Source organism: Drosophila mauritiana, chromosome 2R, assembly GCF_004382145.1.
Source record: "Drosophila mauritiana strain mau12 chromosome 2R, ASM438214v1, whole genome shotgun sequence".
NCBI classification, from domain to species: domain Eukaryota; kingdom Metazoa; phylum Arthropoda; class Insecta; order Diptera; family Drosophilidae; genus Drosophila; species Drosophila mauritiana.
Window position 1 is genome coordinate 15,555,183 of NC_046668.1, and position 26,513 is coordinate 15,581,695.

Genomic DNA, 26,513 nt, shown 5'->3' on the forward strand with positions numbered 1-26,513 from the left:
CAGCCGCCCAACCCCCTCTCACCATCCATTTTAGACCCTGTCAGTGGCAGGGCAGCTAATTCGCTTGTTTGTGGTTGCGATGGCAAAAAAAAACTGGTAAAAGAAGTCTTTGTTTTGACAGCGGAAAATAGGGGCGGAGTGGTTTGTGGGAGTGGCAGCTCGAGGAGCGAATGAGCCACCTTCCGTCAGCTGCTGACATCGTTTTCCTATCCGCAAGTGTCGTCGAATGATAAATGGTCGCGAATTTGTTAAAATATCGCGTGCTTGCGACTCTTTCTCATCATTTCAAAGTAGGTGTTGAAAGAGGGCGGCGACACGCCCATTTCAGTGCTAATATGAAATGAAAACTCACTCGATGGCTGACAAGAAATGGGAATTGAAACTATCAAATGTCTGAGTTGGCTTATACAAGAAAAATGGGAATATTCAAGAGTTTCTATTCAATATTTTCATTACAATTGGAAGCTACTTTATATGTAAGCATTTTTGTTTTCCTAGATCATTTTTCAAAATGCCTTTATATAAATGCTATTGAGCATCCTTCAGCACTGCAAATGCCATTTACTTACCCCAATTCATTGGTATATTGGCTAAATTTTGCATAGATATTTCGCGGCAGCTGTGCAAACTTGCGGCAAGCAGCTGGTCCCAAAAAATCGAAGGCCTATGCTGCCACCCAAATAAGAGGCGAATGTGACTGCTTATTGTTTGCTGCACTCGCATTTCCAATTCCCATTTCCAAACAAATGAAAGGCAGGAGGAAAAGCCGTGCCGTGCAAAAATTTTCAATTGAAACCCATTGATGAGTCTATGGTATATCTTGTGCCAGACTGTATGTAGTCCCCCTATTTTTTTTTTGTTCCACATATGTTTGTGTCAGCACTGCCAGCGGGTGGTTCCACCATTTTCCGAGTCATCGGCGGGCGGTGGGTACTATTCTTTTTCTTTTTTTTTGGGGGGGGGGGGGGGTGTTGGGGCACAAGGCCGCGGCTTTTGTTGACATTCGCGATGCGGACGCCCACGTAGAGGCAATTAATTGGAAAAAATGCGCAAATAGAGTGGCGTTGAATGGAGAACTGGATCCGGTTCGCGGTAGCAGGTGGCATCAGTTGACTTAACCTCCATTCCCGCACCCATACTCATTTTCCTCGACTGCGTCCATCCCCACAGCTCAATGTCTTTGAGCTGCTGTCTCCGAAAAAAAGCGAAAATAAAGTGCTGTCTTTCTCAAAAGTCATTTGTTGCTGCTAATAGCCTTACATTTAGCATGTTTCTTTCCTGCCTCAGGGTATAACTCTTTGTCAAAGAAGCTGCAAACCATTGAAATCAAATTCTGAGCACTGAAAGTATCAATGAAATAAGATGTGTTGTTCAATCAAGGTTATATAATAAAAACTTTTTGTAATATTATAAAAATCTTGTGTAGTGTTTAAATATCTTGATATATACACTTTGCTGTTAGGTAGTTCTAGCATAATTAGTTCTGAAGTTTAAATACCACTAGTGTTTGAAAATATTCATAGAGTATAGCCACGTATTTTAGTGTCACCACCTCCATATAGCTCCTTAGGCCAGTGGAATGCAGTTTGCCGATGGTTTAGGAGCGTGGAAATGGAGGAAATAAGCGGGACCGAGGGCGTTCCCCGAACTTTTCGTCGCTGTCAATGGCTTTTGTCTCGTGGCGCGCCAAAACTTTTCTAATTAAGTGGCAACGCCGGGTAGCAGGAATACGTTGGTGCCCCAAGATGGGGTGGGCGGTTGGGGGCGGGACGGGTTCTGGCCACTTGTCCAGTTGGCCTACGAGCGGTCGCATTACAATAAACTGTTATGGGTGGACTTTTAATGACCAGCTGGCTGCTCAGTTGCTGCATTTTCCCCACCCCGATGGGCGTTCGGAAAAGGGGGCGTGTTAATGGTTATCGCTGTTGTTGCTGCGGTTGGCCAGCATTAGTTACAAAATGTCGTTAGCCAAATTATTTGCCATGTTGGCGGAAAATTTTTTATGGTTTTATCAGAGGGGAAAGTCGTGCAGCGTGGATCGCGGGTCATGGGGGGCATTTCAGAGCCTTGCACGACTAATTGCAGTTGAAATTTTGTTTTATGCGCACGCGGCACATTAAGTTTTATACGTTGTGTCGCATTCGAGGGAAAGCGTCGGATGGGGTTGGAATTTAACTAGCAAACTGTTAAGCCCGATAATTAACTTGAGTCCAGTTATAGTCACAGGAAATATGACATTTGGAAAGTCCACGAAAAGTGGGCGAAATCTTATCACAAAGCATTTTACGAGCCATTTAAAGTTAATTTAAGAGGAAAGTTTTGGTCAAGTGGGGAGATAGACATCTTAAGTGGCTGAAAATCATAAACACATTTGTGTGTTTTGGGGTCGTGATGAAAAGCTACATATATGTACATATGTATGTATTATACATCACTCAAGGGTGGAATTGAAAAAATAATTAACAATTATGGGTTGCCAAGGAGGAATGGCCATACTCACATTTTAGCCAACAATTATATATAGATCTGATTTGAACGTTCAAAATGACCTGTTTCGACTTTGTATACTACACCATTCCAGTAAGAAGGATGCACCGAAAAGTTTATATATTTATTTGAATAATTTATGGCACTCTTTCATTACTTTTTCACCTGGCTGAATATGAAACTTTTCATATATTTCCGGCCCTGTCTGATTGTCTAACCTCCATCCAATCGGTTGGCGTTCGTAAGCCGAAAGCTTTAAATATTTAACCGCCGCTGCATGCGGCTCCCATTTCAGATCCAGTTTTCCGGCTTTTATTGCCGGCGTTCCTGGCTGCCAGCAAACCGCATGCTGTTGTAGATTAAGCCACAAGACTTTCCCAGAAATTCACTCCAATAACGGCACATGCACGGCCAGAAGGAGCGGCGCCAGTGCCAGACTCTATTTATAGTTTGATGTTGGATTTTATTTTCAGTGTTCTGGTTGCTGTTCGTTGCTTTTTTTTCCTGTACCTCGATTAAAGGGCCGTGTGTGTTGCCTGGAATTTATATTATTGCATGCCAGAGACTGACGCTAGTCGGGCTCGAATTTCCTCCCTTTTTTGGGGCGCCTTTGTGTTTCGGGTAGCGAACAAATCGCAACATTACAGCCCCATGTTGTGCTAGTTTTTTATTGATATTTGCGGCTTGCAATTGTTGCGTTTTGGCATTCGTATTTGTGTAGCACACTTTTTGGCCTTGTTAAACCAGGACTTTTGACTTTCGGCCATCCGGTGGCCTTCCAGCATATTTATTGGTATCAGTGCGAGTGCTCAATTAAGTTCCGCTCACCTGTCAGGTGATCATCCTTCAAGGGGCCTCGGATATAAATCAAATAAAATACATACAGAACTTTACCTTCCATCGAACTACTTTGAATTTTGTGCAAACTTCAATATAACTTATTTGTAATATGAAGTCAACACAGTTTCTTGCATTTTTATTAAATGAGCTTAATGAAAAAGTTCATATTTTCTATACCATTGATCAATCAGTGCTATATAAAAAGATTTCATTTTGCGCAGTGTATGCACAGTTTTCCAGGCCAGGAAAAACGTGATGCCATTCGATTTTTTGCCAGCTTAAAAACTCATTCATCAATTAAATCGACACATTCATCAAAACAATTTCCCCCACGTTGATGTCAACATGGCTTCACTGTGGTGACGTCAATGGAGCACGTGTGGAGTTCACTGTACATATGGTGGGGCAGTGGAAGTGGGTGGGTGACATTGCGAAATGGGCCTCTGACTTTTGGCATTTCATTAGTCTGCATGCGGATTATGAAGGCCCATGAATGTCGAATTGGTGAGGTCAACTGTGCGACTTGTCAAATGGGAATTTATTTGACTTTCGCTCCAAAAAGTGATTGAGAGGTCTTCGTGCGAAGGGGTTTCATTGGAATTTATTAAACTTTAAGTTGAGCAGAGTACGTGATGTGAAGGAGTTCCATTCCATTAGCATGCCTCACATCATTTTTCATTTACGTTCCATGTTCCAGACATTTTTTTTTGTTTTTCTTTTTGGATGGTGTTGTTGCGGAAACTTAAGGACTTCACACTTAATTGCTTTTCACGCCTCTTGCCACCCGGAAGGAATATCTAATACTTCTGACGTTTCGCCATTGACGTGCGCCCACTGACAGCAGCTGTCAGCTCAGTTTGTATTCACGGCGAAGACAGCACCACCCAACCACCCACTCGCCCATTTCACCCACTCCAGCATTTTCCTCCGCGTCACAGCCATGGCCTGCAAATTGCTCATTTCAAGGCTAATTTGTTAGCATATATAGACACTGGAGAAGATAAAAGGCGATACACAGGAAAATACATACCACCGATTGAGCCATTTCATAATTACTGCGAAGAATTTAAACTCCTGCTAAATATTGTAAACACAAATGTACTTAATTGTACCTGTACAATTAAAACACAAAATTCAAAAAATACATAACTCTCTGATAAAGACTGGCTAGTTTCTTTCCGTGTAAGCAGCTGAAGACAGCGCATAACTTGTCTGCCAAGGTGGACCAAATTTGTCAGGCAACAGATGCAAAGCCACGCTCCCCCTTGCACTTAATTACAGCGCAGTGTCAGCTAAATAAATTTATTTACATAATTTTAATTAAACAAGCGAACGGAAACTGTCACCCCAAAAGTCAGCCTGTCTGTCAGGGTCAAGTATGCGTATGTCTGTCTGTCAAGGTGACATCGGTGAGAAGTGGCTGGGCACCCAAGGCCACCCACCGCCCTAAACCACCTGGGGGAGTGAAGATGAGGTTTCCTTTTTCAGGGGTGGATATGCTGCCAATTTTGGTGTGCTTAACGATATAATTAGATTGTTTTGTGGATGGTTTTTTCTTCTTTTTTTCTCGGCTGCTCACCGACTGTGATTTTCAATATGCCAGGCAGGCAGGTGAACTTTATCCCACCACCCACTTTTGTACTCTGATGTTTCCTTTTTTTTTGTCCCGCTGGAAGTTGCGGAAAATTGGGGTGACAAACCTCATTAATTACAAATGACTTCATTTCTTTTGTTTAGCGAGCATTCAGGGGATTCCCATTCAGCGAGTCTCTGAGGTGTGAAGTGTGTGTTTGTGTGTGGGTGAGTGTTTGTGTGTTGTGACAACTGAAGGGCAAAGGGCAATGGATATTTTCCCTGGAAGTGCTGGCCAATTATCATGTTGATGGCAAGTTTAGTAAGTGGAATGGGCAATGAACCTTTCTGGACCCTTGGGTATGTTAGAATATCGAAATGCGAGTGATGCAGTAAGGAATTATGAGTATCTCAAAAGTGCGATTCAAATGCATACTCATTCGCTGATTTATATTCTGAATAAATATATATATTTCATGCTTACTCCACTCAGCTTAGTTCCTTCGAATGTCTGGCCCAAAAAGCAACAATTAAATGTGTAAAATATTTGTGTTTCAGCTGAGCCGAAGGCGCTTTTAGTGCCGCACATCCCGATGGCCTTAGTTTATTTTTCAAACGCGAGCAGATGGCAGTGGAAGGGGAGGGGGGGTGGCAAGGCTTTTAGCCAAAGTCCCCAGTTGCTTGTAAATTGTTCTATGGCCGCCAAACACATTGCGAAATGTGACAAATATGCATTTGGCAACAATAAATTTTACGACCGCAGTCGCCGCTGAAAATATTTCACACAGCCTCGGGAGTCTGGAGTTGGATCGAATTTTAGGAGACGGGTAAGATGGCTAAAGGATGGGGCGCGAAGGCTGAAAAGTCGGCAGGGGAATAACTCCATATCCATATAAATATAAATTAGCATATTTTGCGGCGCCAGTGCGGCGGCAACTGCAATTTCTCTCCACTGCCAATTGTAATTAAATTGTCGCGAGGCCAGAGGAACGCGCACAGGCATTCGAATATAATTGCATAAATATAATTGCTAGATTTTATTGCTCCAGTGTTTTTTCGTAATTCAATTTGGCTGATTTATGCCGCCAGCTCAATCACAATTTCAACTGCCCAACAGCCAGCGTTCCGCTGATTTGTTGGCCTTGTTAACGCCAATTTATGGTCGATGCCTGATTATTGCCAATTAGCTGCAATTGTCCCACCTATCCGTGCCCCTCGGTCGCCACACAGCACCCCTTTCAACTGCAACTGCATTCATCCCCAATCGTAGGGTTACAAATAGCAAGCTTAAAAAGCCAACTACATTTTGAGTGAGTTACTACCCAAAAAAAAGAGTGAGGCCCAGTGCGCCTGCGTTGTCTAAAACTATCTCAAAAACGTGCAACAAAAATTGCTGCCCCGAGCTCAAGAGTACGTACTCATCTGTGAGTGGAAATGGATAGTTACCAATCAAACATTACTCTATTGTTATTACAATAATAAACCCTTTGGCGCACAAATAATTAAATATATTTATTATAAAGGCGATAGATAAGCTTGTATTCTACTTTCCAAAGAATGGAGGAACCCTTGGTTGAGGAAAGGCCATCCCGAGGGCAAGTCCTAAGATTGTTGAGATCAGAACTGATAGCTTCATTTTGAATGGGTATTCCATGGAAAATGGGCTTTTATATGCTTAAGGCAACTGTCAAGTGTGAACAATTGGATTGGCAATAGTTTAACAACCAGTTAACCAATCGGTTATAAATAGTTATAATAAAACTGTTTAGTTAACACATCCATAAGGTTAAAGCGCTAATAAAGTTCATGGCTATATCAATACAAATGTCTGCAAATTAATCTAACCTCATTTTAACAGATTCTGAAATTTTTTTTAGAAATTAATTAGAAAAGTGGCTCTATTTGCACAGAATCAATAAATTAGGTTTTTTAAACTCAGCTTTCTCTTAAGATAATGATTTATATTTATTTATTTATGAATAGTTTTATGTTGGCAATAGGTCTTGTATTAAAACTTATGAATCGAATTTTCTATTCTAGCATTAGGGACCACATCTTATATGTTTTGAGACTAATTTCAAAACCTTAAAACTTAAGAAATAACTTTACCTTAATAACGTGGAATTTTCAGTTATACATCCAAAATGTACACCTAGAATAAAATGTGTCTTAAAAATTATACCTCAGTAAACAGAGTAGTTATTAACTTATATTAACTTCATAATAGGAAATTTATCATTGACATTATAATTTTGTAAACAGCATAATTCTAATCATGTAATTTTTAGGACTAAGAATTCGAATAATAAGAAACAAATATATTTTATTTTATATATACATGTATTTTTTATATATATTTTTAAGCCAACTTAACCCGGGACAAGAAAACCATTGTCGAAATTACTTGGGTCTATAAATGTAGACATTGTTGGAGCGGTAGCAAAATTAGGTGGTTTTACCATCGCAATGCCGCAAACAGCTAATAAGGTAATAGCCAGCTTCATTTTCTTCAACCAGTAATGGAAACGTTTCTCGGAAAACTGAAGCATTTATAGTTCAGAAATTGAAAGAAGAACAAACTCAATTCGTTAGGGTTATTATGTGTAAAAGAATGTATTTAAATGTTTTTTTTAGTTATAAATTACTTAACAGCTAGAAAAACAACACTAATGCGGAAGTTATATAATTCATAATTGTTATTACTCCTTTAATGTACGATTGCTAGACAATAAATGAGCAACAAAGATAAATGTAGCATATGTACACTTTAAGCACCTACAACTAAAGTTTTAGTTGCTACATTGAACTAAAGTCTTCCTTTTTAATGGCTTTCCTTTGGTGGATCCAGTTTTAGTTTAATTTACTCCAGCATAACGAAATCGTTAGGGCGCCACATGCAATAAAATAAAAAGCAAAACGCAATTAAAATTATTTCAGACGACGCCATGCAGTGCGGCAAATGTTTTGCGTAATTGCAGTTTGGGGCTCATTAAAGACTGGGCCGTTTCCTCGCCGGCTCCTTCGCAGCTTAGCTGGCTCTCCTTCGGGGTTTTCCCCCACTTTTCCAGCCGGACACAGCTGGCGTGCGAAAAGTGCCAAGCGGACTTAACAATGCGTTACATTATTGTCCACCCACTCGACGAGTCCGGCGGAAAAACATTAAAAATCCATTGCACAAAGCTAGACAAATAGACGCACACCATCGGCGATGGGGTTGAGTGGGGTTGCACATTCCACCAAGACAGACAATCGGTTGGCTGACTATATATACCATAGCTCCATATATATATAGTCGTACTTCAGGCGCTCCTCTGGCCGGAGTGGCCTGCTTAATTAATAAATTGATTGGATTGTTTTCACAGCACGCGGTTCGTTTGTTGTTCTATTGAATTTTATTTCACAGGATTTTGCTGGAGTTGGTTCCTGGACTTAATCGCACTTTCTTGTTCTGTTTTATGCCTTTAACTAAGTTTTTTGCATTCACATTGCATGCTGGTATTAAGCTGATTTATGCCAGAGGATACATTCGAATGATTTCCACAAATTTTTATTTTAGAAGAAATACTCATAATAATTCCGGCTTATTTTATTGTAAAACTATTTTTATTTCATTGAAAGCTTTTCAAATAATATACCGCTGCTGGCATCCGGCTGCTTAATAAATAAATGGGATTTATTAACCAAGTTAACACTGTGCCAGCTCGTTCTTCATGCACTTGAACGAGTGTAGAGGCGACCCGCAGAGCTGCCCTTTGACCCCCGTTCGCAACCCCTTTTTGCCGGCTTGCTGTTAACTGCTATTAAGCTAGCCACAAGTTGCTACGCGACAGGCTAACACAAACACACCCACACGAGGGCAGACACGGACACACATGGGATTCGCCTGCCTTGTTATTATGGCCAGCAATTCAACAGTTATCCTTTGGCTTTAGCCCCCTCGCCACTTTACCCCCTTGCCCCACATAGCCCACCACCAGTTTTTACGAGCGCCACTTGAACCCGTTTATTTTGCATGTGTTTGCTGGTGCCGCTTTTTCTGTGCTTTTTGTTTTTCGTGTGCTTCTTTGGTGGCAAACACATTTCACATGTCGCCATCGTCGTTCTGCGCACTCATTTCCGTTTCCTGTTTTGTGGCCAAAACTTCAGAGCCACAAAAAAGGTTTGTCTGTCCGGGCAGAACCCCTCCCGGCCGCCTTTTGTTACAATTTTCATTTGTACGCCACGGCCTCGTAAATCATGCGCTGACATGGCTAGCAAAATTGTCGCTGCAGTTCATAATAAAAAGATAAGAAAAGGAGGCAAGCCGTCTGCAAAAACAGCGCGAAATGCTGCAGCATTGGAATTTCAACTGAGAAATGTCGCGGGTAAATAAAATTAATAAACTCCGCTGAAGACAAGTGGTCAGATGAAGAATTGTTTGCGAAATTTCGTAAGTAATTGAGTTTTGAATTGGTAGAAAAACAAGAGCTGCTGCAGTTTTGAATATGACAAAGTGGAGCATAGAAAAGTCGATCAAAAAAGTGGAAGGTAAGAATCTTCTTTATATTCAATTAACACATATGTACCACCCTTTCTTTGATGAAATTACCTTTAGTAACCGACATAGTTAGTTAGAATGAAGACCGCTTTCCTTTCAAAATGTGCTCATTAAGCCAACTCACACGCCGTTTCGATTCCGCATCCCATTTCATGCGAAAACACTATGCAATTCAGCTTAACTTTTATTATGCATTGCGACACGAGGCGGCATGTTGAGCTTGAACCGCCAGACATTGGCCTGGCTTTATCCTGTTGGCGGTGCCGCTGGTGCGAAGTCCGCACTAATTAATCCCTTTACGACTGAAACCTATCAAAACACAAGCTTAACTTTTCCAATAAAAATAACGACGACATCGCCACAAAAACGACTAAAAAAAATATACAACGAGATGCGACCGGGAAAACCGCAAAAAGCAGAAAGCATAAGGAATCTCCGAACTTCCTATGACCAGGAGCTAGGAGTGCACTGCGAAAAATAAGTGCCAAAGTCCCTATTTGATTTACAATCACCTATAAACTCATTATCTAGATATATACTACTTCAAAATCTATTTCTTTTTAATTCGGTACTATGATTTCCGCGAACATCTGGTTACACACCTGCAATAAATAATTCGTAATTTCTTTAAGCAAAGTGTTCACATTTTCTGCGAGTGTGCCTGAAACTGAGATACGGAAAAAGCAACCAGCACGCAAGTCCCTCTCCAGCGGCGACAGCAGCGACTACAAGTCCCCGTCCGTGTGTCCTTGTGTCCTTTCCCGGCTCAAAATGCAGCAAAAGTTGGCGCACTAATTACCAAGGATTAGTTTCATATTTGTTTGTCAACAGCGGCCAAAGCAGCCCAAGTGGTAGGAGCTGCTGCTTCCTTGCAACTCGAGCAGCCAGCAGCTGTTGGTGGCTAAAACGGGGAAACCGGGCATCCGGCACGTTGGTGGAGAGGGGAAAAGCCGTCGCTACCGGCGAGTGTCCTGTCCGACAAGTTGGCAAGATTATTTATGAGCTCGGCTTGGGCCAAGCGGCGAAAGAAAATCATGGCACAAGCTGAGTGAGAGGGCAGCGTTTAGCTGCCTCCGTATTCATAATGAAATTAAGTCGATTGAATGCGCTGATTATATTCATACCATACCTTTGAGCTCGACAAAAGACCCTCGGTCGTCAGTGCGTAAATCCGCTGGGGTAAAAGCGAAATAATTCCATGACAAAAAATGTATCGCCTCAAATGTTGGTGATGCACGAATACACTATAAAAGCAATATACATATTATGCATATAGGTGGTAATTAAAATAGTTTATATTAGACACGTTGTTATGTTTCTCTAGTATAAATCTTTTACCCGTACTTTTTCTAACTCAGACAAAGCCAAGTTGTTAACTTGTTACCATGTAAAATACTCAATTAAAATGCCTTTGCCAAAGATGACTTCTGCTTATCATCTCCCCAAATCAAATATTTGTCTAACTTACGTAATTCACACAGTTAGACGCTTTTACCATATTTTTCCGTTGTGGCACAAACATCACGGCAAACACACAATACCTCTGGCATGTTTATTATTCGGGGAAAAACTTATTACCCGACCCTCCTCCGCACACATAATCAGATTGCAGAATGCAGAGGGCAACCCTTGACCAAGGACAGTGGATGAGGACGAAGGACGCAGGACGATGGAGGTGGAACGCAGGGATCCGAGTCCGGGTCCAACCACCCTCGAATCGCATGTCTCTAATGTGATTGACCCTTACGCCTCGTTGCCGGCATAATACTTGTGTTATCCCTGGCAGGATAATGCAGGACCAGGGCCAGGACCTTCTCCTTTGCTCCCATGTTGGTCATCGTGGGCTTCAATAAATTATCACGCCATATAAAGCAATTAATTCTGCAGCTACTGCTGCAGTCCCTCAACTTGATTCGCCGACTCCAGGGTTGTTTGCACTAACTTTGTCCATATAATTTCCTTATAGCCGGCTTCGCTGCTTATCCACTGTTTTTATATTTTTTTTTTTGGCCAGGATAAATAAGGTTTTAATAGGGTTTTGCTCTTGTTTTCTGTTAATTGATATTTCCAGCACCGACGTCACTTTCCTCATAATTCGATTTTCTATGTAGTGCAAATTTTTCAATTATTTCTACAGCTATTTTTTAGTGCCCCCATTTTGTGGCGCTGCAAAGTGGCTTGCAAATTACTTTCGCCTTTACTTCGTCGACCGGAAGGGGGATTAAAGTGGGGTTATAGTTCGGTTATGGGTCCTGTTATGGGTGTCCTGTCATGTAAGCGGTCAGCTTGTAAGCTTGATTGGCTTTTTCTTGCGGTTGTCTGACCCTCTCGATGGCACTGCAGCGTAACAATGTTTGGCTGCAAATTAAGTTTTGTGCTCCAGTTTGCGGAACATTTCGCAATTTTTTGCCCCATGTAGCTGCAGGTTGTAGTGAAAGTGTTTTCTTGGCCGCACAAAAATAGATCCTAGATAGTTTCGTTCGTTCTCTTTACCATTTGCTAGATTAGGGCTTTTCAACATGAGGTTTTAACCCCTTGTTCTATTTATCGACCCACTTAGTTCATATTTATGCTCTATCGACATAAGTTCACTGCCATTTGTCGCTGGCGAGTGCCAAGCAATCAATTTCCCAGACAACGAGGACAGCCGCGCCTTTGTTTAAATTTTGGCGAGGCACAATAATTTTCCTACGCAATTCGGTTATTTGACCTACCCATTCTTGTTTGGCCTGCCAAAATAAAGGCGTGTGCCTTGTAGATCCTTGGAGGAAATTTTCGGGAAAAACCCGGCTGGCGACCGGCAACATCATAAATAATGTTGACAAAATGCAGTGCAGTGGGCGTGCCCCCACGCCCCATAATTAGTGCATTAATAAAGCCAAGAGACTGTTGGCAGATGGATAGACAATAGAATCGGATAGTTTTATTTATGCGATTTGACGTCGCTGCAGTGCGGAGGCGATCCAATAAAGTAGTCGAATCCGGCTAACGCCACTCGCTTGTTGTCGCAAACAACGCCATAATAATGTAATGAAATTTATGATGCGCATTTAATGTACTCCTCACACAGCACAGCGCGACAATAAAGGACAGGACCCGCAGAACGAGGGGTGTTCGAGAAGTTCGACTGGGATGGGATGGACTTGGAATTGGAATGCACCGAAAAATGCTATCAAATTTCGAATATTCAAGTCTATATATGATATTTAATCGAGTGTTGCTGCGTTTCAAAAGAAAATATATTCAGAAATGAGCAACAATATTTTTTAATGGATATATAAGTATTAATATAATTACTATATACTATATATATATTTACTACTATTTGTTTTAACTGCACGACTGCCTTTGAATGCCCGATCGAACAAAGCCAACACTTAACTGATTTCAAAATTATATTGGCGCAAGTGTGAGTGGATAGCTGGGCGAGTGTGTGTGTATATGTATGTATAATATGGCATATAATTTTATTGCTTATTGTTCGCGCTGGTCAAGGCACTTTTCCACCTCTCCGCCCCCAAATGGCGCCCAACCCCTTGTAATTTGTGCGTTTGTGCGTGATGAGAGGCGTCCTGGAACTGCGAATCGAGACGACAGGGTAAACATTTGAGCTGGGCAAACGCTAGTTGCGGCAATCTGGACACATATCTATATGTACAATGGGTTCGAGTCCCTTGTTTATATAGATTTCATAGAGTTTTATTGTCTCAACGCACTGCATTTATTGGGAAAATTGATTGCCGCACAGGACCAAGGTTGCGATTTCCTCGGCCCCCTGCTCTACTGCCTGTATAGCCACGACATGCCGCAGCCGGATGTAAGCCTTTACGGGAAATCTATGTTGGCCACATTTGCCGATGACGTGTGCGTCACCTACAGGTCCCGATGCGAGCACGACGCAGCCGATGGTATCCAGGACTTTGCATACCGGTTCTCGGAATGGGCAAGACGTTGGAACATTGGCATCAATAGCAGTAAGTCCAACAACGTCTGCTTTACTTTAAAGCGGAGAACGCCACCGCCCGTCTACATCGAGGAAGCCCCCGTACCACAGCCGAACGCAGCAAAGTACCTTGGAGTGCTTCTGGATCGCAGACTCACATTTTCCAAGCATGTGACCGACATCAGAACGCGCCTACGTGCTAAGGTGGCGAAGCACTACTGGCTACTTTGTTCGCGCAGTAAATTGTCGCTATCCAACAAGCTGACAATTTACAAACAGATCTTAGCACCAAACTGGAAGTATGGGTGCCAAATCTGGGGCTTGGCATGTGACAGCCAAATCAAAAGAATCCAGGCTATTCAAAATAAGGTAGCAAGACTTATCACCGGCTGCGAGTGGTTTGTTCGAAACACCACTCTGCACAGAGACCTAAAACTAGCAACGGTTTTCGACGAAATAAACCAGCACTCGAGCAGATACCATGACAGGCTGGAGCGCCACAGAAATCGGCTGGCCAGCGCTCTAAATAGATCTCGCCCACCAAGGAGGCTCAATAGAAGGCAACCGAGGGATCTCATTACCCGATCTCCTTTGACAAGGGTCCGCAGAAGCTGACGCTTATCTTAAATCCTATTTGTTATATGTGATTGTTATGTAATTCTAGTTAAATTACTGTAAATTTGAAAAAGCTAACTATAGTTAGCCGGCGAGCCCAAAATGGGCTGAATTAATAGATAAGAAGGACACAAAGGGGCTTCATGACTTCCCCGTATGCCTTAATAAATAAACTAATTTAAAAAAAGATTTCCCAGAATGACTCTTGGAAAGTCTATAGTTTGCTTGGCTGGATAAGACTTATTGTTATTCAAGTATGAAAAATAAAAAAGTAGCGTTATGACAATATTGACTCATCTTACTTGAACTCAAAATTTAATGTCTTGAAATCAATAATGACTCTAGCAATTGTTTTATTTTTTAAATTTTATGATTTGCTTGAAAGTATTTAAAACATTAAAATTTACAAACGAAACCTATACTTTTTCCATTGTTGTCAATTTTCGTTTTTAGAAACGATTTTCAACAATGAAATACGATTTCTCACATCTACCTCACAGTTCACAGACTAATTTATTAACAGGTAAGTTGTTGCCGAAACTGTTGTTTTAAAATGACATATTCTCTTTGCAGAAGCTTTCTAGGCTATTATTTGGTTTTTCTTTAAAATTAATTGGGTTTCGTTTAAAACAAATCCGCAAAATGAATGCAGAATTTACAAAAGAACGTGTCATAGATGCGGTTAATACGTTGAGCTCGGGCAACATTTCATTGGCCAATGAATATTTGGCCGCCTTTCAGATATCGAATGACACGTGGACTATAGCTGAGGAAATACTATCCTACAGGCCACCTCACGATATGCACATCCTCACCTTTGCGGCAATGAGCTTGGCCAAGAAAATAAAGCAATCTTTTTATTCGCTGCAAAAGTTCCAGCTTACGTATCTAAAGAATTCCTTGATCGATCACCTTAAATATGCGGCTATGATGAGGGATTCCAACTCTTTGATTGTGCAGCTGGCAGTTGGCCTGTCAGCTCTAGGGCTATTGTTTTCACAGTGGGACTACGATCTACAAGACTTTGTGCGAAAGCTGTCTGGAAAACCCCAACACGTTATGGCACTTTTGGAGGTCCTGAAGATTATTCCCGAGGAGACTCGTCCATCGAATCTTCCGGTGGAAGCGAAGAAATTGAATTCTGTGATCTACACACTCGAACAACAATCTCCGTATATCTTAGATGTGCTGGAAGGAATTCTACACCGACCGGACTTACCACAGGATGCCTTGCCAAAATGTCTGGCTGTTTGCGCGTCATGGACCAAATTTAGTATGTTTTCACCCGACGAAGTGTTGCATCACAGACTGTTCATAAAGGCTGAATTTATTCTGGTTACCCCGGTGGTGTTCGGTCATTTGCAGGCGGCAGAACTTTTTGTAGCCTTGCTTGAACAATCACTGATCAGAAATGAACTGAATAGCTGTTTGGCCGATTCGGTCATCTCTTTGAAACCGGCATTCAAACGAGCTATGGGCGAACGCTCACTGTTGCAAAATTACTGCAACATATTTGTAAATCTATTCCATACACACTTCCAGCTAACTCAGACGAATCCTGAACGACTCAACGAACGACTAGCAACCATCGAGCTTCTGTTACTTGTAGCCGAAGAGTCTCCATTAGGGGTAATAGAAGCCTCTTTGGGTATGTGGTCGTCGATTTCAGAAGAAGTGTGTCTCCAAGACGATCCGCAAATGTATGCTGTGTATCAACCGTACTTCTTGCGGCTCGTGGAGATACTGTTTCCACGCGCTGCCCTGCCAGCCAGTTATGAATTCATGATGCCACCAGGGTCGGCACACATGCAACGTTTTCGAGGACTCATAGGCGAGGTCCTGTTGGATATGGCCCACATGATAGATGAGGATACCATAGAGAAACTGTCCAGTATCGTGGTAGATGAGCAGAGCCCCTGGACGAAAGTTGAAGCTGGTGTTTTCTTCCTGCGACACCTGATAGGAAACTTTAAGGAGCATCGGACTGATATAATCTTAAACATTTTAAAGACCCTTTTTCAAAAGGATTGCCCTCAGCCTTTTATACGCTTGCAGATCCTTGAGCTAATCTCAATCCCGAAAGCCGTGAGTGTCGAGACCATCTGGAATTGTCTGGTCAACGAACTGCGCCGCGCGGACCCAATGCTGTCGGCTATCGACTGCCGCCTGAATCTTCTAATGCCCCACTGGAATTACCTAGTTAAGCTGGCCATGATGGTGGACGAGTTCCGTTTGGAGGAGAGCGAGCGCTGTGATCTTTTGTTTAGCATCTGTACTTTGATCAGGGAACTACCTGCGGCGGTTGTCCTAGAAGCAAAGACGTCAATACTCAATATAAACTGGCTCAAGTGTCCTGTCGATATTCAGGAAAATCGTCACAGGCTGCTAATCAATAGTTGTTAATGTTTAGGCCAATTCTATTAAGATTATATTTTGTTAAAGTTTTTCCAAACATTCTGATAATTAAAGCATATTGGGACTCGTATAAATTAGAGATAATTCACAACATGACTCAACTCCATGTCGCTTTTCTAGGCGAATGCCATAAAACGACAATCCACGCCAATAGGCAAGTTAATTTTCTTAACTAATTTGGCAACAGCTAAAGGCCAACACACGCCTAAATCGTAAAATAAAATCAGATCCGAGAAAGCCGTGGCTCATTTAGCTCGGCATTTTTATGCCCACCCAATCCGGGCGCAGGAGTCCTCCGTCTTTGGCTTGGACGGAAGTGACTGAGTGACATTGACGTCGGACTGACACGTGATATCAATTCTTGCTTTCGTCCTTGGCGATGATTCAACCGAAACACAAAGGCCCCGGCCGATGATGAGGTGCCACAGAGTGGGCCCAAAAAGGCATAGAATATGCGTCAAACTCCTGCTCCTGTTGCTCCTTTCTATAAATTTTTCTTCACTCTGTTCGCCTGCGCACTTCCGCAATAATTTTTATCGCATTTATTTCTCTCCGAGCAGCATTTTTACTGCCGCCCGCCTTTGGCCACATTTGCTGGTGGGTTCGGTGGTGGGCTTGGGTTTTCCTAGGCGCCACTTGAACTATGAAAATTTGTCCCGCCTTGCTGGCGCCGTGTATATCGATCGCGCGTGGAAAACACTTTTGCCATTTGCTTTATCTGCCAGCAAACATTGCCCGGCAGTAGGAAAAATATATATACATATCTACATGTGTGTCTGTGTGTGTGTGTGTAGTGTGCAGGAGAGGGTAGACAGGACTTCGGACTTGGACTTGGTTCGTTGGTCTTGCTTGGTTCCATTTCCATTCCCATTCCCACGTATCCACAATTTCGTTTGGCGCATTTTCGCTTTCCCTCGTCGCGTGGTGCGTTCATAAATATTCCGTTTTTGCTTTGCTGTTGAACGTTCTGCACTGTGTGTGTGTGTGTTCATTTTAAGTGTGTTTCTGTTTTTGCAGCAATTTCAGTTTTTATTCCCGTAATTTATATGCCCCCCACTTATTGGTGCAGCCTGGGGTTTGGGTAAACGTTTTCCAGGAACCGACAGAAAAATCAAGCAGCAGATCTAAGGTTATCAGAGCTTGCCACTTGCAATTACCACTCGTAATGTTGCGGGTTGTGCAATTGGCCAAATTCGGAATCAGTTGGCAATTATGAGATATTTTTAGATATGTTCGAACTGTATGGTAAGATCAAGGATTTCAATTGCTTATTTCCTATTTAGCAATTTAAAAGAAAGGTATATCGAAACGTTTTCTGGACTATGCAATATTAAGTTGCCCATTTATAATTTCTTGTTTATTTCATAAGCAATTTAAAAATTCAATATTAACCCAGCCAAAACACCCCTCATTGGGCCATCGCACTCATCTCACTTAGACCCACTTCAAGTGACCCTCATAATTTACGAAAACATTTCATTTTAAAAATTAATTTCCAACATTGCCCCCAAATGGAAAATTTGTTTTAATTGATGATTTACGTTGCCAGTCACGAGCGGGAACCCTTCTCTCTAATGAGGACAGTTGTTGTGGGCAAGTGTTAACATGGAAACCCCATGTCAACCACCCTACTTGGCAGAAATATGGAAGTGCTGCTAATCAAGTGCTGAAGAAGGATATTCGGGCAGCTGAAGGAACTTGGCCGGATTGCCCTCGTCCGCGGGGACCTTTTCGCCTCGTCCTTTTAAATATTTAAGTGGATTTATTCGCGCTAGCGTGGAGGTTTGAGAAGGCAGGATATTCAGACAGACTTGGAGCACTTCCTTCGCCATTTAGAAATTTGCATGCAACTTTTTGCTGCAGTTTTGTGCGGCTGCTTTTATTTTTCCACCTGTCGCGTAAAATTTCACACAGCAGCATAAATTTCAGCCCGACGGCAACCGCACCACGCGGCTGAAGGTAATGTGGAGGTGGGAAAAGCACCTGGCCACGCCCACACCTCCTGGATCGCCCCCGAAGGATACAGTTGCAGGCGGTTTTCCCTCAGGCGACGCGCCGCATTTGACGCCACATAATTTTGCTGTCGGTGGAACTTTTTGTTAGCCGCTTGTTGTTTTTCACCCTCTCATTTTCTCGAATTGGCGAATTTGTTGGACCAGCCACGCCCACACAGTCCCCATTTCGCCCACGCCCGGCGCATTGTCGAAATTTATTTGGCGACAATAACAAAAGTTTTGCATACTCTTCGGCGGTTTCGGCGGCATTTCATTTACGATTTCATGTTCGTTTTGTTTGCTAATTAAAAGTAAGTGCTCGGGCCCTTCTCACCTGCCCAAATGGCACTGTGGTTTTTGAAATAAAAACTAAATGTTAAAAGTACAACCTTGCTGGTGCAAAAAATGCACTAAAATGTCGACTGGAAATGTAATATTAATTTAATATTAAATTGCTTAGACTTATCCCACATAAAATATACATGACATCATTTAAGCCGCAATTTACTTAATAATTTTTTTGTTTCTATTGCTGTACATTCTTTTATTGTGTATGTCTTTATATGGTAATTAACGAGTGATTACATGATGATTAACTGCAATCCAAATTATCAGAAGTTTTTCATACCACACTGCAGCACAAGGTATCTTAACCGGCATAAAAAACGACCGTCTCCGGCCAAATTAATCGCAAAAAATGGGCGAATTTAAGGAAATATTTCGGAAAACTGCACACGTGTTAGCCTGCGCCCTCTGCCCCTGCCACGCCCATTTGGGACGCCATTTTGCACGCGAACTTTGGCCACAGTTTGACATTTTGCCGCAAGGAAAAAGCACCACGAAGTGGAAAGACTTGAAAATAAAAAGGAGCGAGGCGAACATTTAAAACTTTCGCAGTTTTAAATTGTCGCAGAGCAAGAAGGAACGGCAGCAAAGGCTGCAGTTGACTTTCCTTTTTTTGCTGCCCGCTTTCCCAGCCCGGAAAACCTTGGGACCCACGGAAAACCTCAACTGAAAACTCAACTCGATGCGACTGTCAATTGCAAATGTCACACTGGGAAAGCTCTAAAGGGCAGAGCTGGAACTGAAAGTGGAGTCGGTCTTTCCGCTCGGCTGTCACTAATTCCCCCAGCTCGATTTGCATTTTTCGGTTTCGGTTTGGGTTTGGATTTTTCCTTTACCGTGTTGCACTCACACACACACACACACATACAGCACAGCACACTCGTTTTTCCTCTTTGTGTGTGCGGCTTTTTTCGGGCCATGTGCCGCAGCGGTTTTTCTAAATAAATTGAACATTTGCTAATATCTTGATCAAATGTCGCTGTTATGCCGCTTGATAAATGGAAATTTTCTGTTGTCTGAAGGTTTTCCAACTCTCTTGTTTTTTAACGGTTCACTTGATCCAGTCGATTGGCGGCTGGTCTCTGACAAACAAATAAAATCTAAATTTGCCGCGGGCCCTATTTGATAGCAATACCAAATAATATTCATGGTGCAAGACTACAATATTTAAGTCATTTTCATAATAAATTTTAATAAATAATAATAAACTAATTTCAGCCTTTAAAAATATTTTGAAAATATTTTATGCATATTTTGAAAACCCTGAAGCCGGAACGATGTATTCTAGTTGCTATTCCGCAAAAGTTTCGCTTTTCTGGCAACAAAATAACAAGGCAAAACAAACTAATAAGAAAGTACGTGCGAATAATTTTACAAATTAGACGAAAACACTAAGGAAAAGTATGGGGAGCTGAAGAGACCTGACACCGGGGCATGCAACCAAATACTTCTTGAGCCACTATTTCTGGGCAATAAAGCCTCAACTAACATGATAAGAGACCAGGGACTTGTGTACAAAACCAGACACGCCGCAAACTTCGTGTCGCAATACTGTTAAATGCAAACTGTAAACAAGAAAAGCTGGCAACAACTAGTTTGTTTTGCTTGGGAAAACTACCTTCGTTTCATCGACGACCACACGTCGTATACCCGATATAGAGGAATTCTTGCGTATGATTTGAAATAATAGTTTTGGCAATTACAATATTGTCGTTAGGTCAAAAATATTTTTAAAATGTTATATATTTTAATATTGTAAGCTATATTTTTTAAGTTAAAATCAGAACCCAAACGTATCTCCTACATTGTCTAACAAATTATAGAGCACATAATATTATTGATATTTTTACTAATTTTGCCTTATAATTGCCGAACCACTAAATCACGAAATCACCCCGAAATAAGTCCTGAATTTCACTTATTTTCCACGCGCTAGTTTCGATCCTGGGACCAAACAAAAAGCAATTAGCTAGCACAAATCCGTGGAAAAACAAGAGGGAATCAAGCCAGTGAGCTGGGTAAAAGAAAAACACAGCAACCCGGCAAAAGTCCAATAATAAATAAATAAAACTTAAAGCAACTCACATTAATGAGGCCGCTTGGCGCCACTTGGCATGACAAACATGTGGCGCACGTGGCCAGCAATTCGAACTCGGACTGCTCCTGGGTGTTCTTGGTTGGTTGGGTGAACCCACCCATCCAGTGGAGGCCGTGCGGTGTGTGGTGGATGTTGGAATGTTGAAAGTGGGGCTATAGCACTAATTCCCTAACATGTCACGAATCATATTGAACATGCGGCTCTGCCAAATGATGATGAGCGCCGCCAATGAAGAAGGGATATGTGCAAAGGAGGAAAAGCGGAGAACCCGACAGACAAACAGATAGACAGACGGACAGTCGGTGGAGCATAGAAATTAAGCCAAGTGTTGTCTGCTTCCGCTGGTGGGATGGCCAACACTTAACTCATTTTCTACATGTGCCGAATACTAAGAGTGCAATGCTCATTTCGGTTCGCTGGCAATTATAATTGGGTGTGCGGAAATTGTGTAATTTTTCACAAATTTTCATGCATCATTCCATTCTTACCCCCCTTTCGGCCCATTAATTATTATTTTGCTCGCACATTTCGCTGATTTATTGAGTGTCAGCTGGGCGATGGGAGGCGGAGTGCAGGACATATATACAACAAATTATTTTATTTGGCTTTCCCCAACTGTTGCAATCAGTGCAGCCCACAAATCTCTCGCCTGCTGAAAAAAAATTAAATGCAAATTGCAAATGAAATTACATGCACTTCCACTTGAGAAGAGCGCAGGCCAAAAAACGCAAAGGCAAAAATAAAAATTATTAAACAATCAACAGCTCAAACAGAAGCTGCGGAATACCTAGACGGGAAATCACCTACCCCTCTCCCGATCCGGCTCCGCACTCCTCCACCTCCCATCGTGATGACGCACATTAAAAGCCTGCAACATTCCGACCGCCATTAAGTCAAATGGATGAGCTTGTGTGTAATAAAATTTTTTATTATCATCTGTCGCTTGCGCTTGAAGCATCGAAATGAAAACCAGAAAAAAGTACAAAGTAAAACACGAAGTGAGTGGAAGATGAATATCTGGAAGCTATCAATGCTAAATGCCAAATGCCCTACGGAAAAGGGATATTATAATCCCAAGGATCCAGCAATTTTCTAAAAGTTTCACGTTTTGAAATACGTTTACGTTTAGATTTTAGTTTGCCGAAAACGAACTAATTTTTTCCCACATCCATACATACATATTCTATACTGTTAAAAGTTCTCGTCTATGGACTGAAATAGCAAAATCATTGAGTGAGCCAATTGAACCACTTATCCTGTTAGGACATTCCGACCACCGATGCCTTGTCTTGGTAAATTCACACAAAAAACATCACCGAAGCCCGCAGAAAGGGACAGGCATAATAAATAGAGGGGGAAAGGGAGACATTGAGGCAGACAGGCACAGGCATTCAGAAAAATGATGGTCAGCAACAACAGCAGCAACAATCGCGAAATTCAGCAGGAAACTTTTGAAAAACAATTTTTTTCACTTTGTCTGCCGCACAGGGAATATAATTTTTATATTTTTTTTTTAGTTTTATGGCATTTTAAAAGTAGTCAGAGACCCATCGTCGGAGTCCAGGCATTTTACACTCGACTGGCGTGAAAATTCATTAAAAAATTGTGTTTAACATGCCAAACAAACAGCTGGCGGAAAAAAATTGCAAAAACAAGGCGGAAATTTTTGCGAAAAATTTTTTATTGCGGTCGAACAGCTTCAACGGAATTTTGCTGGTCCCACGGATCTTTTGCATTAATGGCCGCACTTTTCGCGTACTTTTTGACATTTATTTGACGCATGGCAATGAAGTTCATAAATTTTCTGCCCAGGAAAATGCAATTCTCATTGCATGCTGCATTTTGGGATGGTTGTACCCTCGATTTTTGTCATTTCCGCAGGGAATCTCTAGCTGTGTCTTGAGTCTAGAGCCGAAATGAGGCCTGTCACCACCAGTTGTCTTTCAATAAAGGATCTGCAAACCGAACCATCCCAACCCCGAGCAATATGTGGAAAAGCAATTTATGGCAAAGAAACTCGCAGAATGGGAACAACTTGGGGTTGGCAGAACAATGGCACGGGCCTTGGTGACTTGTCAAAAGGAGCGGAGAGGCCACCCCTCAGCGAAATTCATTTGTTATGCAAGCTACATTTCCGTTTCCGGTTAGCACAGTTAGCAGCACGACTCAAGACCAATTGAAGGAGCCAGAATCAACGAGGGCCATAACAAGAACAGGAACAAATACTGCAACGTCAAGTCGGAAAAGTAATTTGCATTTGCGCGCTGATTAATTACTGGAGCGCTTAATGATGGAAAAACACTTCAAGGCTTTATGCGCACAGTTGTAAGTGAGTAAATTGATTTTTGAAAAACTTTTCAAAGGAGCAATTAATTTATTAATCGTCTTCTCTTTATTTTAACCTTTGACCCCAATTTTGTACGAAATGATTGTTGAAAACTTGAACTATAATCGATAGTACCAGCAGAATATTTAGCCCATTGTTGCGTATACGTCACGTAATATTTTTTCCGTCGTAGTGATAAGCGCAATATATGCAAATGTTTTGAAAGCGAAAAGTATTTCTAGCTTATTTGCATTTCTGCAACGAGCGTCGCATTGCAGTTGGAAGACTGAAGCGGAAAAGGCCCGCTTAAAATGCATTTGGGCCCTGAACGCCGTATCGTAGACCCATCAACCTTAGATGGCCAAGTATTTGTGCAAAATGGTTCGGGTTCGAAAATTGCTTGGGGCAACCTGGACAGCCCAATTGTTTATACCACACGTACAAGCCATAAATTTGCCACACACATATGCGATGAGTGTCTATCGAGCACTATATCATTATTTGCCAACTTGAGGTGAGCATTAATAATTATCGCCGTCGATGAGAGCCCAACTTGAGGAAAGGGGTATTTTAATGGATGAATGCAGCTGTGTCCTATGACACAAGAGATGAATATGAAGTTTAAACAAAAATTTTTAATAAAATGGATCTTTTTCCGATTTTTTCCGATCAAAAAGCTAAAATTGCTTTAAATATTTATGTCCAAAAGAAATGGATAAGGATAAATGTTGCCGAAATATGTCAGAGATCAGAGTAATAGGGACTGACTAGACTTGCATCATCAGCACCACCCGTTGCACCACCCACTCTATTCACCACCCACTCCACGCGGCGAGTGCTACAGTGGCTGTCAAGTCAAGTTGGCCGCAACACGTTGCCCCTAATGATTTATCATCGCTCATGCTCATACTTATGCTTATGAGTGCCGCACGATGATGTCGATGATTATGATGAGCAAAAGGACGACGAGGACGTGAACGTGAACGAGAACGAAAACGGCACTGAGTGCTCAAGTGGTGCATCCTTTGCCATCCTTGGCGTTAATATCTGCTTAGGTGCACTCTGGCTTTCTGCATTTAAGCCACCAAAAATTTATGCAAAGTGACTTCTCGGCTTTTGGCATAAACTGCCAGTGAGTAGTGTGGATCTCCCGATTGCAATTCGATTTGCATTGGCATTAGAAGCCATTCAATTAGACACGCAACACTTGTGGAGCGTCGCTCCATCCATTATCACTCTACCCTCTGTGATAAACTTATACAAAATTTATTATATATTTATCAGTATTATTATTTTGTTGGTCAATATAAATTTTATTCACAGATATATAAAGCAAGCTTTGAAAAACAAATTATAGTTTTTATTGATATTATAAGCCCGGATATATAATAAATGTAAGTTGGTTTTTAAAGAACACGATTTACCAAATGTTTATTCTTGTATTATAATATTATAGTTACAATACATTTGAACAATGGCTGATGGATTGAATTTTACGATGGGTGCTTTTCCTCCGAGTGCCATAGAGTACTCAAGTACTGAGGCTGAACCATCGCATTCATCGGATGTCCCCATACCAAGTGTCTTGATGTCGGGCATTATGATCTTTGGTCAAATGATGTGGTGTAGATTGAGCTCCAAATGGGGAACTGTGAAAGGAAGCGATCTGAAGCAGAAATCGGGAAACATTCTGAAAAATAAGACTTCTCGCGCTAGAAGAACCAAATACATTCGTTGATTGAAGGAATTTAATTGTAGTGCCGCCTATAGTATAACACAGCTTTGTTTGCATCACGGTTTCGAAACAATTTAAATTGTTTTATTGAGAACATTCTCCTTTTCGAGTTGTTGGCTTAAATTAAAAGTGCCCAGTCCCAGTTTCATTTCTAGACTTTTCATCTTCAAATTAAAGGCAATCAAGCGGAGTTCTGCCCCGGCGTGGCTCCACGTCCTTTTGGCTCTTCGGTCAGCTCCTTTGGCATCTTCTGTCCGGCAATGAAGACATTTTGAATAGCACAAAAACAAACAAGCGGCAACCAAATGCCACCACTTGCCGCTGTCACTGTCCCGTTCCCTATTTTTCCACACCGGGTTTTCTTGGTTCCTGCTTCATCTTCGTCTTGCGTTTTCATACACTGAGAACATTTTTACTGTACATTTATATATCATAAATTTAGTTAAATGTAATCAGTGCAGTTTGAGTAAATAGTTTTATATACATAAGATGTTAATATTCTACTGCCAATAAATAGCTTATTGAGCTTATTTTATTTTGTTTTATTATGCATATTTTCTCCATGTGTAGTTGGGGTCTTAGCTCAGGTAAAAATAAATTGTAAATAATTCCGTTTATGCGGCATGCGAAGACAAAACACATAAAACTGCCAACCAACCGAGCAGCCAGCCAGCCAACGATCTGTGAGGGGTATTGGGTGGTGGATTGGACCAGGTGAGTGGGGTGGCCAGAGGTGAGCCCCAAGTGCTGTTAGAATTTACTACGCTCGAGGGGGCGGGGCAGAGTGGGGCAACGACGGCGTTGCAGGTCATTTTCATGGCTGCCGTGGCATACGTAATTGAATAGCAGACAGCAGGAACAAAGAATGGCAGAGCGGAGGGATATGGGAATGGATCCAAATATACCTCGCACTCGTTGGATTAATTTTTAATGAATTCTCTCCTTCAGCCAGTGCCCATTCCCACTTTCATTCCTATACACATACCCATTCCGTTTCCATTGCTGCGACGTCTTGCATTTAGACCAGCGGTCGGTAGCGTCCCATTAGGCGGCATAAGAACAAGATATAGCTCTACTCCTCCTTCTTCGCCAGGACACGTATAGCGTTCAAGTTCGGGTGACTTCGGGATGCGTCTTCGGGCCTTTTTTGCCACTTTGCAGAGCCGCCAAAACAGCCTTTTCCCGCTAAATGTTGGATCCTTAAAAGTATTTCTACATTATTATTATTTTTAATAAAAACAAAATATGATTGTCTTCAAAAAATCTTTACTCTTCAGATATTTCTTTTTTTTTATAATACTAACTCTATTTTTATTTAAAAAATAATTAGCTTGTTTTTTGAAAAGACTTTTGCTTGTGTTTTTTGCATCGCTTACCTTTCATTGGCTGTGAGTGCCGACCGCTTATTTAGACCGTCTTTATTTGCGGCGGCCAAGACAAATACACAATAATGCGACGTGTGTGTGAGCCAGGATATAAAAACTTAAGTGAGATCGAGAAACGATGGAGTGGGATCTGTGGATGGAAGTAGTGCTATTTCCTGGGAGGAACTTTAATATTTCAGCCATTTAAGTTTGGCGTCAGTCTGTTGGCTCATATGCATATA

The 26,513-nt window shown here is 41.7% G+C and overlaps 3 protein-coding genes across 3 annotated transcripts; 2 read left to right on the plus strand and 1 right to left on the minus strand.

Moving 5' to 3' along the window:
* Positions 1 to 6,392: 6,392 nt before the first annotated feature.
* LOC117138081 lies at positions 6,393 to 6,561 on the minus strand. The gene has a single exon (XM_033299906.1). It carries the CDS (start codon positions 6,551 to 6,553, stop codon positions 6,443 to 6,445), a length of 111 nt encoding a protein of 36 aa, XP_033155797.1. The 5' UTR covers positions 6,554 to 6,561; the 3' UTR covers positions 6,393 to 6,442.
* Positions 6,562 to 14,422: 7,861 nt separating this feature from the next.
* On the plus strand, positions 14,423 to 16,481 carry LOC117138157 (transportin-3). The gene is made up of 2 exons (XM_033300035.1): positions 14,423 to 14,517; positions 14,568 to 16,481. The coding sequence occupies exon 2, from the start codon at positions 14,637 to 14,639 to the stop codon at positions 16,395 to 16,397; it is 1,761 nt and encodes a 586-aa protein (XP_033155926.1). The 5' UTR covers positions 14,423 to 14,517; positions 14,568 to 14,636; the 3' UTR covers positions 16,398 to 16,481.
* An 8,001-nt stretch (positions 16,482 to 24,482) lies between these two features.
* LOC117137264 lies at positions 24,483 to 24,888 on the plus strand. The gene is given in 3 exon segments (XM_033298627.1): positions 24,483 to 24,566; positions 24,629 to 24,833; positions 24,836 to 24,888. Coding segments are annotated over 2 exon segments (240 nt in total). The 5' UTR covers positions 24,483 to 24,566; positions 24,629 to 24,646.
* The last annotated feature ends 1,625 nt before the right edge of the window (positions 24,889 to 26,513 follow it).